At 41.6% G+C, this 15796-nt stretch overlaps 3 protein-coding genes across 3 annotated transcripts; 2 read left to right on the top strand and 1 right to left on the bottom strand.

Moving 5' to 3' along the window:
- Positions 1–4250: 4250 nt before the first annotated feature.
- On the top strand, positions 4251–4783 carry SARC_02782 (hypothetical protein; the record flags this gene model as incomplete). The annotated part of the gene is made up of 2 exons (XM_014303455.1): positions 4251–4283; positions 4376–4783. The coding sequence occupies 2 exons, from the start codon at positions 4251–4253 to the stop codon at positions 4781–4783; spliced, it is 441 nt and encodes a 146-aa protein (XP_014158930.1).
- Positions 4784–5893: 1110 nt separating this feature from the next.
- SARC_02781 (hypothetical protein) lies at positions 5894–6612 on the top strand (the record flags this gene model as incomplete). Its single annotated transcript, XM_014303454.1, has 2 exons — positions 5894–6008; positions 6311–6612. 2 exons carry the CDS (start codon positions 5894–5896, stop codon positions 6610–6612), a joined length of 417 nt encoding a protein of 138 aa, XP_014158929.1.
- Positions 6613–13556: 6944 nt separating this feature from the next.
- SARC_02780 (hypothetical protein) lies at positions 13557–13820 on the bottom strand (the record flags this gene model as incomplete). The annotated part of the gene is made up of 1 exon (XM_014303453.1): positions 13557–13820. One exon carries the CDS (start codon positions 13818–13820, stop codon positions 13557–13559), a length of 264 nt encoding a protein of 87 aa, XP_014158928.1.
- Positions 13821–15796: the final 1976 nt, after the last annotated feature.

Here is a 15796-nt window from a genome sequence, read left to right as displayed (position 1 = left end):
CACGAGGAACTTAAGTTTCCTAAATGTACTCTTAATAGTACGAGGAACTTAAGCTTCCTAAATGTACTCTTAATAGCACAAGGAACTTAAGTTTCCTAAAATGATTTTTAATGGTTTTATTAATTAAACCTTTTCCATTTTACATATCAGATATTAGGACAAGGCCATTAAAAGGCCTCAGTAAAATACCAAACATAAGAGTTTGCCTAGTTCTATTAATAGAACTATATTTACTTTTCAAATTTATTTATATCTGAATACTTCGGTAGCGAGATGGTTCAACCGAATATAGGTTTCTAGGGACTATTAACGTTACCTAGTTGATCCTCCGATAAGCCAACCAGATGTGCCATTCTGATGAAGGCTAAGTCGGTAATTCTAGATAGTGGCAAGTTATTGGTTAAGACAGTAACTAGGGACGTCAAGAGTTTTTTTGTTTTTTTATTTCTTTATTCTAAAGATAGGATTTTATGAGTCTCTCGGATTCGCCCCAGTGAAACATACAATAGTTTCTAATAGAGCGACAACGAAACACTAAATAAAATCCCTTCGGCGGAAACAGTACTGAGAGGATTATATATAGGCAATGTCTCAGCCTCACAATCCCTCAGAGTATTGCTGTTTTCACGAGGCATACCTAACTTTACTAAAAGTCGCATTTCGTTTATTTACTTTGATAATTTCACGATACTTAGAATTTACCCACGCGTATATTTACTCTAAGGCGTTAATATCGCCTTAATAGACCGAATCTTACAGCAAGACACACAATATACAAATTAGAATATACACAGTTAACAACAACGATTCATTGGTAGGATTTTGAGGGAAAAGTTTGGAATTCTTATAGTGAAAGATAGACTCGGTGAAGATACCTGTGATGGGATGTGTATCGTCTCTGCACAAAGCAGCAATCCACATTATTTTCAAGAGATACAATTGATTGTACCTTGTCGAGTGCTAAGCAAACTTTTGGTTCGTAGAAGAACAGAGTATATGCTTCGATAAGCATACGCCTGAGGCCTAGATAATAAAGATACCAATATTGTCATTAGATGCACACCCAAATGCCCTCTAACAGTCATTTCGTCTCTTGGAAGTACTTTCCACTCCCATTACATCCGTTCGCGTTCCTTGTATATGTAGCTCTAGGATTGCAAACCGACAAAATGGGGGACGGCAGACCACGATCCACTTCCCCTAGCCAAAAAAAAATAAAAATTGTAAGCATATCAACACTGGACAATTATTTGTTTTTCTATTGTGTTATTTCAGTGCATAGATAGTGTTCAGATCTGACATATCACGCAGGAATGAGTAGGCTACGATAAAAATGGATGCAGAACAGTGACAGTTTTCTGTACCAATGGATCGGACAAAAATGGACTAATTGTTTGAGATACAAGAGCTGTCTTCTGTTTCAGTCATGTGTTCCATATCGCATAGAAAATCCACACACTGTCGATGATTGCTGTTGTTTGAAGCAAGTGTACGTAGACCCGACAATTAGAAGCAAACAACGAGTGCAATCTACAGCTGAACTCCAAAATCCAATAAATCTTTTTCTTTTTTTAACTTTTCTTCAGATGGAACTATATTTATATTAGCTAATGTATTAACTTGACTTACGTTCTTATGTCTATCTATAAATTAGACATGTGGTCATGAACACTTAGTACTTCTAGTGAAAACTATTCAATAAAAAACAGCTAGAGGTACGTCCTGTGTGATCGAGGATATTAAGGCTCTTACCAAGAGGCAGTCCCGACCATTCTTACACAAGCTACCACTGCTAAATCCTAACTGACTTAAATTGTATCTTAGCTTATATAACTTAGTTTAAAACATTGAAATATCCATCGAAGTTTACACAGCAAAGTTTTTACCAACTACATGCACAGCTCGTGACACTTGCAGTACAGCACCGAGCTATAAATTTGACGAGAGGATGGTAGACGCCGAAATGAAGATAGTCAAACAAGACTATGGTAATGATTGTATTGACGAGTTGTATGGCGTGAGTATTAAAGGCCGGCCTTTCAATTGCTTTATGGCACATAAATCCCTTACAAATAGATATAAAACTCTCGAACAACCAATAGGACAAATATCAAGGTGCTAGTTAAATATGTGGTAAACATCCGCTACCTCATTGATACGACAACGATAAAGGAAAATGACACATGATCTTAACGCAAGCTACCCCGTAACAGAGCACTGAGCGGATGCAGCGAGTGCACACTAAATCAAGCTTCATTAAGCAGCTTGAGTATTCTCATGCTGAGGCCAATTTCTCAACCAACGAGAGTACACTGGAAACACCAAAACCATTTGAGAAAATTTAAACCACTGCAAACCTTAAAAATAAACAAATGAAGATTGCTTTCGTACATTTGCGTTGCGAGGCTACTGAATAGCGCACCATACTGAAAGCTAACCTAACTGGAAGTTATTACCCCGGAAACAGCTACGAGAAAGTATCTTGAATCCTTTTTTTTTGCAGATGCACATTGCGGTCGTGAACTTCTCGCGTCTCGTAAGTCGTTCACTACCGAACCCATCAAACGAGGTACACTTTCTCATGTAATGCATAGGATCCGTAAGATGATCAGAAGGTCGTACTTACAATGACAAATATCTGTTGATATGGATTCCACGGCCTACACGCCGCAGACCCAATCGGTACCACGGAGGTGGGTACGCTACTTAGTAGGTCAGCAAGCGAATACAGGGCACATTCGATGGTATCAGTGTTTTGTCAGCACCGGCCCGAATTGACTCAGCGCATATCCTCCATCGTCGACTCACTTGGCCCAAGCTTTAAACGGGAATTTACTGCCCACTTCTTCCCATCAATCTTTCTCGAACCACTACAACGGCTATGAAAGCCATACCATATGTTCATACATTATAACATACATACATTGTAACTTATCTTTTTTTGTTTGAAATTATTAATATTATTGCTATGGAGGCTAGTCACTTTACAAAAGTGAACGACGATATCATCACTTACGGTCACCTGAGGTCCATGCCGTGGTCTGTTTTTGAAACATTAGTTCAAAAACATATTAACGCTTCTACCAGAGTACTGAGTACTATAAGCAACATCCAGAAGAACCCTCAAACTTCCACTGCAGCTAGTACTCCCTCGCCTACTTCAGGTTCTAATAAGAAAAAACAGCAGCAGCGGGCACCTTGTAAGTGTTTCAATCTCACTGTACGAAATGGTACATGGGTTGGTAGACACGACCTAGAAACGTGTGCTCCAGGCAAGTCAATCTTCGGACATTATATGAATAGTGCTCTACTTGCAGAAGTATCAATAGATGGCACACCGATAATTGCATGGACATGCCGATTGAAACAAGACCATAAATTTCTTTAATACAATATGTACCGAAGGTGATGAATAAATATTTGAATGCGTATAATATAAGTTACTGGGGAGGAAAAAAATACCACAGCTCTGCTTGACTCGTGTAGTCTACGCTCCTGTAAGTAATGAGCGAACTGACTTCATTTTGGATAAGGTAGAGTTTTTACTTCTGAAGAAGCCATCGACTACAAATATCTATTTTTAACTGATAGAAGAGAAGAGAGAGAGAAGGTAATCCGCAATTAACCAACGCACCTTTGTCGAACATAAGCATATACACTCGTTCAAAAACATTCTATGGTGGCATCCTCCTCCATGCTACTCCTGGAGGGGGCTACTCTCCTCAATACGAGGGTTACCAATGTAGACAAATTACCCTGGACGGAGGTTTAGGACCGGACCAGAGGACCGGACCTAGATGAGGATTTTAAGACCGGGCCAGAGGACCAGATCTAAAAGAGATTCTTTCAGGACCGGACTAAGGGACCGGACCAAATGCGAGAGAATGATGACTCAGAAAGTATCATCATAATTTAGTATCTTGGAGACGAATGATGATTCATAGGGTGTTATCATAATTAATAGTAACTAGCAGACGAAAACCATAGATACGGACTTTTTCACAATTATCCGTTGTTAGAAGAAATCTCGTTCCACACAGGAATGTGACAATAGATACAGCAGACGCGCCGATCACAACGGTACTCCTGACTGAGTTCACTTATTTCAGACTTCACACTACATCTTTACTAAGTGTCACTTGGTTTTGACCACATTTTTAAGTGACCGAACTACTCTATTTATTATAATACGTTCTTTGAAGACAATCAACTAAGAAGCAACTTATTTTAGGTTTTTTTAATTTACAATAATGACTGGACCCAATACTAAACTGTTGCCTAAGGTGGGTAAGCAAGTTTGTGACCGGCTGCTGAAATGGTCGCTTGGAGCTTTTGCCAGTTACCATTAGTCTGTGCTAAGGTGGGGGTTGCTTAGAGCTCTTCGCCGGTTACCAAGGTGGAGACAACAATTGCTAAGAAACCGGCACCTGAGGATGACAAGAAGACAGAAATTCATTTGGAATTGACCAGTTTGGTTTCTGAGGCCCAATACTCGATTAAAACCTTGGGTAAGCTTAGACAATCCCCAAACTGGATTTCTGATCAAGAAGGACACTTGGATACGATGATGCATGTGCAGGAGGCCACGGAAAATATTCATCTCATTCAAGAGCAACTCCGCCGACTTCGTGAATTGTCACTGGCGGATATTGATACGTTTACGCCCCATGATACGACCCAGGCGACAGTGGATGATGATAACAGTGCAACAACATTGGGCTCCTCAATACCCAACGCAGGCAGGGTCGACACCAATCGACCAGTCACCTGGCAGTGGGACTAACAACATGAAGCAACTTAGGTGAAACACAGAATTGGCCGCACGAAGCCTGTACCTCGAGTGGCTCCCTACGATAATGTACCTGTTACTCGCAGAGAACGAATGTTGAAAACCGCTCAAAATCGGGCACAAGAAATTCCGACACCTGAGGAGATTCCAATCGATTTTGGGAAGTTAGCTTCGTACGACAATGTCCACGCTTCTCGTAGAGGACGGATGCTAAACTACGCTCAAAATCGAGCATAAGCAATTCCGACACCAGAAGTGACGCCAATCGACTTTGGGGATTTTAATCGTAATCAGGAGTCGTCAGCTGTAGTGAAATATCCTGGTAGAATTTTTTTGGACCCAGCGGACTTACATTTGGACATGGCTACAGCTACCCCATTAAATTTGTCATCATCGGCGAAGCGGTCCTTTGATGCATTTTGCAGAGTGATGAAATCTCCACGACAACCAACAGTCTATTCACGGTCAAGCAGCAGCGAATTTATTCCGGAACAAGTTACAACATCGTCGTCGTCCACAGTCACCAGAAGAGAGGAAGAAGAACTGCCAGGATAATGCAAATGTACCTCTCGATACGCTTGCATATCGCAAACACTTCCCTGTTCACCACGATCGCTACCTAGAGGACCCGCAGGATGTGAAACGATGTAAGATATCACCACCTACAGAGGCGTGCATCATTGAATCTACCGCGGCAGATATGAAAACGCAGGTATTCCATCTCACCCAATGTATGATGCAATCAGAATCTGAGGGGCACACAGAGGACACCCGTTCGTTGCAGGGTTTAATTCGCACATCTAATGAGACGTTGAAGACATGCTCGATAACGGTAGACAAACGGACGCTAAAGGAAGCTATTTTTTGGACAACCCGCAGAAGATACAGCTGCATGCGTTCATTTTGAATTCACAAATTAGACCCGATTCAAGGGCCTACACAGGGCACTTCAAAAAGAAAGGAGCTCCCAAGGCGTTATTGGATTTTATCGTGGAGAACGAACAAAAATTGCAGTCCATGTCGTTTCAGGACGTCACTGCTCATATTGTACGCACATACGAATAAGATCTGAAAGATAACACATACAGAAATGTGGTGGCTTGCATGAAGTTAAACCCTTCGGTGCCACTGGAGACACAACTTCGGAATTTTGAACGCAAAGTAGACTTTATGGAGATGCGACAATATGAGAATCCGCTACAAGTATACCGCAATCATGGTATGCTCAACCTAATAAGTCAAGCTGCGGGGGAGCATAATCCCGCGATACCCTTCGTATGCACCCGAACTGGCGAGAATACTCCGCTGCACAATTGCGTGATGTATTTAGGGTAAATATTGACAAGACAGAAGACCACCGTCGGGCAAATCTTTCTCGGCCGCTACAGATTCCGGGGGGATCACGTTCACGCCCACGAGTGCGTGTGGAGGCGAACACACGAGCTAACCCGCATGCACTGCCAGCATCGAACCCTCGGGTTCGTTGTCGGTCATGTGAACAGAATCTCCCTCCTGGCCCAGCGGACGCACCACGCTGTCCTAAGTTACAGAAAGCAACCATAGGGGGTGCGCCACTACACCGTGTATCAGCTGTGGGTACATCCACGCGTACACAACAGGCGCCGGGTAATAACTTCCGCCTTCGAGTTAATCTAGTGGATGGGAATGATCAGATTCCTGATCCTACGCCAGCGGAGGTAGGTGAGAGTGAGGTGATGCATATTCATGATTTGGTCGACAAGTCATATGTAGACAGCGAAGATGAGTTGATGGAGACCGAGCAAGGGCCAGCCAATTGGGAAGAGGAGATAAGCTCGAATTGAGATGCTGGGGTGTCTGAGTTGAACCCGTGCGTGACGTTTGGTCGTACGGCGACAAGAATATTTGCAGTAAAAGAGAAATTGTTCCCTACCGACAACCGAGTGTATCTTACTTTACAAGTAAACGGACATGCGATGCGCAGCTCATTAACACGGGGGCGAACCGCTCCGTTATCACTCAGGCATCCGCAGAGAAGGCTTATTTCAGACTTAGCACTCTGTACTAAGTGTCAATTGGTTTTGACCACACCAGTTACCACCCTCCACCACTTCCGAAGGGACTACCTCCCCGACTCCGAAAGAGTGTAGGAAGCTGCCCTCCCACGATGCTACTCCCAAAGGTAAGGGACTCCCGCCAAAAGAGGAAGTGTAGGAGAGTTACTACCCTCCACCACTTCCGAAGGGACTCCGGCAGGGAAGGGGGGGGGGTGTAGGAGAGTTTCTGTAGGAATCTAAGTTAAAGTATCCTTCTTATAACTACGCAAGTTGGCGACACAAAGATGGAGTCAAGACCCAAATTGAAGACTGGATAATGAAATGGTCTAATTCAAATCAAATACGATACAACCTCTGTTAACCTTGCGCTCTTAACGGTATATCAAAATAAATCTGATGGAACGTTCAGTGAAACAAGAGTGGTGTTAGACCTGTTTTCAATTAATAAATTAAAACCGCAACTTATTTTTCCCTTTTCTAAAATAAGTGAGATACTACATAAATAATATTATCCCTATCTTTTCCAAGATGGATTTGAAAGCTGTATTTCATTAATTACAATTTACGAACCAAGTAGGAAGTACTTTCTCTTTGCGTGGCAAGGCAATAAGTACCAATATAAAAGTGTACCTGAAAGCTTACATATTTTGAATTCTTTCTCCCAACAAATAACGATGGTAGTATCTCTCGGATAACGCTAAAGTAATGGATGCACCGATCATGCAATACCCAGTAGACGGCATTCCATTTCAAGCAGCAGCCGAAGCTTCAGATCGAGCGGTTAGGGACGTACTATATCAAACTGTATATGGTAACCCACACTACAAGCAATTATAGTAAGAGCTATAACCAAAGTCAACGTAACTACCCTACCCTACCGTTAAATAAGGGTTTTAGTTACTCAGTTCAAAGACTACCTAAACGGAAGATACTTCAATGTCGCCTGTGATCAAAAGGATTTAGCTTACTTCGAAGGCATGAACCATGATTCACAGTTATGGAGTCGCTGTCATGACATAATTGCTAAGTTTGCCTTTAATATAGCAAACATACCAGGAATATATAATATCTTTCTGACATGCTCTTTCGACTTGTTCCTGACTTTTAAAAAAAAAATCACAACGTCAATTGCTTATTAAGAAATGGTTCCGGCTCGGTGAGTCACGCTGGGGTCGATTTACTATTGATATGTTTGCTGCTGAACAAAATAAACAAGTACCCGAATACATGTCGCCGACACACCCTAAGGGTGATGCGTTTCAGCTTGACCAATCTCTACACAATTGTGGGCAGACCCATCATGGCAACTAATATACCAGTTGTTAAATTATGTTAATAACTAAATCTATCATACCGCTGTGCTGTCCCTTACATATCTCCGATCCTTGCATACGTGAGCTTATTGGTATGGTTCAAGACAAACCTATATATGTCGACCGTGAAACCGGCACGCTTTTGTATAAGGGATCCTAATCTATTAAGAGATCACCATAGAAACACGCCATATTTGTCGCATCGGTCCTGCAGGTATCATTAAATGAAGTTGGAAAGGCTCAACCCAATTCTATGCTAAACTAAAAGTGTCTGAGCAGTTTGATCACAAACTCCAGACTTGCACAACACATGCACTCAGCAAGAATGAAATCAAGGTCGTGCCGATGGAAACGGCAATAGGTCGTAAAAACATGAAACTAGCTATGGCCGTGGATGTAGGACTCATTTTTATACGAACCCTAAAGCTTGCACTCAACCACTTAAAGTGCTTTTTAAATGCAAAACAACCAAAGAGGATACTTTTAACAATCTGTCGTTAATAACTATTTATCACAGGAAATAACTCCTACTAATACTGAAGTTGCCTAAGTACCGTGGAAATGGTTCACCCCACCAGTGATACTCATTAGAAGAGCATGAAAGTAAAGTTATGATCATTCACAACTTTGCTCATCGAGCTTACGAGAATACTTATGGGATGGCTATTTGTGAAATGCGATGTATATATCTACCATTTCTTATGTGTGGCTTCGGGCTACAACATGCGTTTTGCAATACCGAGCAAACGCCGGCAAACAATTGCAAAGTTATGCTATCAAGTCTTTAATGACTTCGATTTTCTCCGAGTACTATGCTCTGATAATGATAGCGAGTTCTGTAACGATGTAATGAAGGCACTTATGGGTATGGCCCATAGACGTGGTGTTCCTTATATACATCAAAAGCAGGGTATTAATGAGATACGCAGTAGTGAGGTAAGAAACTCTTGGGTACCGTCCTATATGACGATGAGGATATGTGGCCTTATCATTTGAAATAGGTTCAAACTCAAATGATTAAATGCATGAATTTTCAAACGGGAACACTCCCGTTTCATTATTTCTTTGACGGCTATAGTAAATTACAAGCAACATTTTATAAAGCTGCGCCGGAGGAACACGTTACCCCGTGGCGACAAAAGATTACTCATATGCAGAACTTCGTTTACCCCTGTTAACTCAAGCGCAAAAACCGCATCTTGCTAAAAGCCTAAAAACCGTTGGAATGATACAAAGAACATTGTTCAGTTTAAGTTGAAGATTACATTATCTCTAGTAACAGAAACGTCAACGTTACAGAACTCTGTTCTAAAGATTTTATTTATTTATCTCCTACCACGATGAGGAAAGTGGTACTTACGAAGCTAATAACATAGATGGTACTAACGCCTACATCCTAGATCTCAATTGCCCTCTCATTTGATTTTGAAGTGCCTGTTATGGAGTCATATGTCAAAGATTTTATTGGCAAAACATCCGAATACGGTCACACTTACTACAAACCCCATATTTAAGAGTGGAACAGTAGCATGGGTATCATCCCATGTCTTTTGTGAATCCTGCGACTTCCTTTGAATCTTTTATAAGAAATGGAATACGTGGTTTCATACAAATACATGAGATAAAAGGATGAGAATTCCTCAGGTTGCTGCGGACTCTGATAGATCTGGAATCCCTTCTTTGCCGCCTACTTCATATGTGGCAAAACTATCTGGTCTGCTTAACAAAGTAAAGAATCTTCTTCAAACTTTGCAACTAATAAAGAAGAACCCCTGCCCTTAATCTTACATAAAAAAAAGTATGGCGCCTACATCGAAAATGGTTACTGGACCTAATACTAAACGAAAAAAGAGTGAGTCTTGAACTCGTACATGCAGGCACAAACCTATCTAGGTAGGACATAACCGAAACCGTTTTACTTTGGGTTTCACTTTATAAACTAGATCGTTTTTTCACGGTTGTTCGTAGTTCTAAAAGCTGCTGGGGCTATGTAGAAATACGGCGTCTGGCCATTTATAAAATATCAGGACCAAATGACATAAATTGGTTCCTCTCTGTATTTAAAAATTTAAATACACGTTCATTTTCAAATTATATGGATTGAAAGAACTAAAAACAAGCAAATATTAATTTATTTGTTATTTATTTTGCACTTCAACATGTATACGGCGAAGTTCATACTTTATCGGCGGCCAGCTCACAAAACTGTCAGTATCTCTGACCAAAAAACAAAAACAAAAAGCAGTCATCTACGTGTGATCCAGACATATGGGAATGTCACCACTACCACTTTTTGGGTACGAGCCAGTAAATTGTAAAATTATACTTACGTTACCTTGTCTCACTCGCGTTCACATGTTCGACGCGTTCATTGGTTGCTCCTGGCCGGAAAGCATTAGCCGAAACGCTAGTAGACGAATAAACACTTGTACAGGAAGCAGACCGCAACGTGAAATTATTCCGCACATAGCCCGAAACTTTTGAACTGGTCGGGCACTCCATCATTTTCTCTTTCTTTTTACAGGATGCGCGGGCGGTGAGTAGACATTTCATCATCGGGCCAGCATAGTATTATGCAATGGCAACCTGTGGACATCCCGTCTGCCGAATGGAGTAGTTGGTTCATGGCTTGTTGCTGTCTTGTTAGGGAGTGGCGCTATACTTCTGTATTCCATTTGCTACGGCTTGGAGTTTAGGATGGTTGTTCCTCTCCTGGCCCTCGGGCGCGCCGAGTTAGAGCGGGTCTCGCAGTGTGCATTGTAAATGTAACAAGGCGAACTTACACTGTGTCATCATCCAAAAATACACTGTCACCACTCATACGCCAAAATAGGAAACCAGTGAATAATTTTTTGGTTGACGAAGTATTTCTATCTTTCGACTTTCGCAGTAAGTGTATTACATCTGTTTTACGACGCCCGTGGATGTAATGGAGTCTCTTATGCAGCTGGTTAGACACTCGGAATCTATAGAAATCCTCCAGTATTATATACTTCTCGAACATCCGTGTGCCCCATCGAAACAGATGCATTTTATATTCCTCCACGATTTTCTCAGCGACACTATCCAACGTAGAAGAGTTGCTAAAAGCTTACTGTTGACTTCACCCCAGCTACCACCTGAGCACATTAAAGGCCACGTGATTCTTGCACTCGACTAAACGACCTGCAGCTGTAACCTGACTCGTGTAGTTATAGCAAAGTAAAGCAGAACAGAAGTGTTCATAAGAATAAGTGTGCATCAAACTCAGGTAAGTAGACTTAAAGCTATAGAAGTAAGGTTTTTGTTTAGCTGTGAGGGGGGAGGGGGGTGGTGGTGCATGTTTTGGTATCACCTTCCTTCACCCTTCAGTCACACACGGACACGGGAGGGTACCCTGCTCTAGTAAGCCCATCGGCTTTGTTTATTTACGATTGTAGGCACCCATATATGGACGGCTTGCTGGATCGGTGCGAAGTTGGTATTCCGGCAATGAGACGATGCTCGTAAGTCAATCATATTCAAATATTGGCAACGTACGATAACAAAATGATCAAAATAGAGTTGTAGCCAACTTAGCGCACTTTATCAATACGAGTGGCTACCCTCCAAGCTTTTCGATAAAGTGTGTCCGAGGGCACCAATAAAATCGTCGAAAAGGCGTTGAAATCTTAGCGAAAAGGGTGGCAGCCCTCAATTTGACGCATTTAAGCGAGTGGCGTTTTTGAGAGACATTGGCTGGATCGAAAGCCGATAAAATAAATCAAAATCCACTCCACCATCGCCTACAATATCTAATGCAATTTGTAGCTATTATCAATAAACGCCAGACCGGGGATTCGGGCAGAGGCATCGTGCGTATCTACCATCTGTACAGGTGCAACCACTCATATTGTTTAAGCGCGATCAAGGGTGGTGCTAGACTGCATGCAGACGAGTGCAGGAAATACTTCACATGTAGTGCTGTTGGAAGCACACAGTCCACAGGGAAATATTTCATTGGTGCATCTTTGTCCCTGTATTCGACCGCTTTTAAGGCTTCGTGGCATATTTTAGTCCTGTAGTCATAGCACATTCCGATGGATACTATAAAATGCTGTGAAGCCGTTAATCGCATACATAAAGTAAAAGGTGATTTCCTTTGCACGTCACTAAGCTTTTATATCGCGACTTATAGCTAGGTACGCTACAGTCACATGGATAGACAAGTTATGGACAAATGTACAGTTTTACAGTATGCCTATACTTGTCGATTTATTCCTACTGGAAAAAAAATGAGACGAAAATAATTGATTCAATATTAGGATTTTCAGAAACAGACGAGCCCATCTTATAATTCATTAAAAATGTAAACAAACCTATAAGCCAGACTACAGCCATCAAGGTGGTTTCTGAACAGTAATAAAAAGGAAACAATAAAATATTGTCAAAGAGGCATTTTATCGTGTAATTATATATAACCCATTATTGTTAATTCTTCTAGACGGACCATAATATGTGTTTCTCATCTAATAATTTATTAGGTGCTTCGTCTTAAATACAAACAAATCTATAAGCCAGACTATTGCCATCGATGTGATTTCTGAGCACTATTAAAGGAAACAATACAATATTGCCGAAGAGGCATTTTATCGTGTAATTATACATAGCCCATTATTGATAGTTCTAGGCCACCTAGAAATTGTGCTTCTACACAAGTATCATTCTAGTTATCACGCCCAAGGTGAACTCGGTCAAAACTCGTAGTATCGTTGCTAAAAGCATGTCGGTGAAATTTGATTGATTTCAGCTATCCGGCTTTCAATTTTGTACGACACATTACTGTATCTTTGTTACGCAAAATTGCGTTGTTTTAACTAAAAATCGCCTATCAACCGGGCCTTAGGGTCCAAAAGCTTGGAATAGCAGGTTCTTGTTTAAAAACGGTATTAAGTAAAACCTTGTTTTATCACTCCATATGTTTTAAGCAAGTAGTTCTGAGCAATAATTGTTTTTGAAGCTAGGCCATAGCACCAATACTTCACTATGTATTGCTACCGGCAATATACGATTATCGTACTTCGAATGGCAGTAATGTAGTGTTTTAAGGGTCATAAACTTATTTATAGCATATAAATAGTGTGCATGATCATCCTTATGGTGGCGGAAGCTGTATTAATGAGGGTTATGGCCAATGGTGCATTAAATGGCCATGAGATGGAAATTCCGCATAATGGTATTTAGAGTGCTTCTACCCTAGAATTTGCAATTTATAGCGTTGAACGAACTAATAAAGTGTAAATTATCCATAAAGAGGTTTGGATGATATATGTTAATCTATAAGCACATGTATTGATTCAATTCGTTCACCAACAACAGTTCTGGGTAATAACTTTGCCCAGAGATCCAACTTTTTTGCCTTAGTCTTGCCATATATAAGCTTAGACTTGATTCCTGTGTCTACTGAAAGTCCTCAGGCAAACTTCTATTCTCTTTAGCATACATAGCTTTCAAATTAGGTAATACCGCTTGCCACTTAATCGTGATATCGTCGGAGACCATCTGCTGCAAGTCACTTCGATATTTCTTAGGGAAGGGCTCAGTCGCTTTAGGCTTCTTGGAGTTGACAAGAACGTACTCTTCGCCTCTAGATACTGCCTGAGCTCTTGCTAAGACCTCCCTTTCAACCGCTTCTACCTCTAGCTTCTCTTGGCATCGGCCCATTTTGTCGCTTGTGTCATCGTTGATATTTGTGTCCTTATATCCATTTCACCTGGAAGAGAATAGCGTCCAGGGTACATCAATTTCAGTTGTGCCAGCATAGTTCCCAGCTGTATTTAAAACGAAGCGTCAGCCACGCCCTTACAAGATGTTTCATGTATGATTCGCCGTATTGCTGGCCACGAGGCCTACGTCTCGCCCATCCTTGTGCGAATTTCTTAGGGTGCAAGTCATTAGCAAGATCAATCACAGCAAAAGCCTCACTTCCGTTTCGTACAGCCACAGCAAGGGAGGAGATGAGAGTATTTGCGGATCGAACTTTGTATATCTCTTTCTGGCGTTAATCACGTAGATGGTCGCGCGGACCTAAGATAACACCAAACTTTGATTGCTTAATACATATACATTAGATAATCTTCTTCCCCCCTATCAGGGTCCCCAGGTCCAAATTCGATGAGCTCTGTGGCGGCAACAGTCTCATACTCATGTTCAGGCTCTTGACGTGGTCGACATGGAGCTCAACTGCGACTTCATTTTTGAGCTCTAACTCCGGATTCAATTCATTTGATTCCTGAGCTATCTCACCAGCCTCGAGCACATAATCTGGCCCATCAGGCTCCTGTACATGGTGTGGTGCCTCACTATCATTTTCCGATCTCTCACACTAATTACGCCGTCACCCACACTTTCACCACAAACTTCGACATTCTCCGACTTATTGACTATAGTAAATGCTTCATCACCGAAGTCAACTCGGTAGAGCACACCTGTATTAATTTTAGAATAGGCGTATGTACGCAGATACATCACCGTGTCACTCCCAAGAATCTTCTCGAGGTCTAATTTATCATATTCTTCCAATGCACAATCAATACCTTCGAAGGTTACATCATTAGCTCGCGTAAAAAATATTCGCAGCCGCATCTACTATCTTTTTGGTTCGTTCTAAGAACTCATGTAACCGTCCCTTTCGATCGACCGTGATTAATTGTACAAAGGAGCTCGGTATACCCCGTTTCTAGGCCAATGTCGTTGTTAGACCTTTTGATGTCGTTATTCTTTTATCCTGTTACGCCTCGGGAATTTCATAAAGCTATTAACATGACCACCGCCCGTGCGAAATGAGCGTCTATCAGGCCTTTTGTCATCTTATGTCTCAGTATGCATGTATCTTGCAATCTGTATTGGACTAGTAAGGTTTAATATTCCGATTCCTACTAACTCATTGGATTTGTAACTTTCAGCATTATCCGAGGCAAGAACAGTTGTTGTCATGGGCGGCAGACGTTCTTTGATTGCAAAAAGGTATGCTTCTATTATTGGATATACGCAGGATGTGTCCTGCTTATTCTCACCTTCTAATATTTGACCACCATACACGATGTGCCGCACTGCCGCCTTCTTTTTAACCAACTGCCCGTCTTCATTTTCCTCATCCCATTCTATGTACTCGATGTACATGGACATACATCCGTGCCATCCCACACCACGTTGTCCATAGTGTTCGTGAGTGGGTCTCTCTAGTTGATATAGGGTCGAACTCCAATTTCCAATCAATTGATGTGAATTGTTATGTGCTCCCTTTATTGGCTATGCAGCGATCGGACATGGCTTTCAGGACTTTGTCATAATGTTGTTGCTGATTCTTGACTCTGATAGGATGCCCATAATATATCTCTAATTTATCTCGTCATACCTCAAGTACTTCTAGAGCATCCTGTTGTACATCGGCCCCACCATAGGCACTCCGTCTCACTGTTTCTTTCACTTGTGACACCACCCAGGGCACGAATTTACACCCGATACACTCTTCAACTTCAACAGGTACATTTATTTTACAGGCTTTAAAAGCGCATATTCTAGCCCTCGAGTGTTTACTGCGTCGTCAAGGATTACATAATGATCTGGTTTTTGCTTAATGAAGGCCTTGCCTAGATCCAACATGGAGAGCAGTGTTCGTTCTGTTTGGTCCTCAGCGA

This window comes from Sphaeroforma arctica, assembly GCF_001186125.1.
Source record: "Sphaeroforma arctica JP610 unplaced genomic scaffold supercont1.129, whole genome shotgun sequence".
Classification (NCBI taxonomy): domain Eukaryota; class Ichthyosporea; order Ichthyophonida; genus Sphaeroforma; species Sphaeroforma arctica.
Note: the sequence above shows the minus strand (reverse complement) of the source record. Positions and strands in the feature narration are given on the sequence as shown.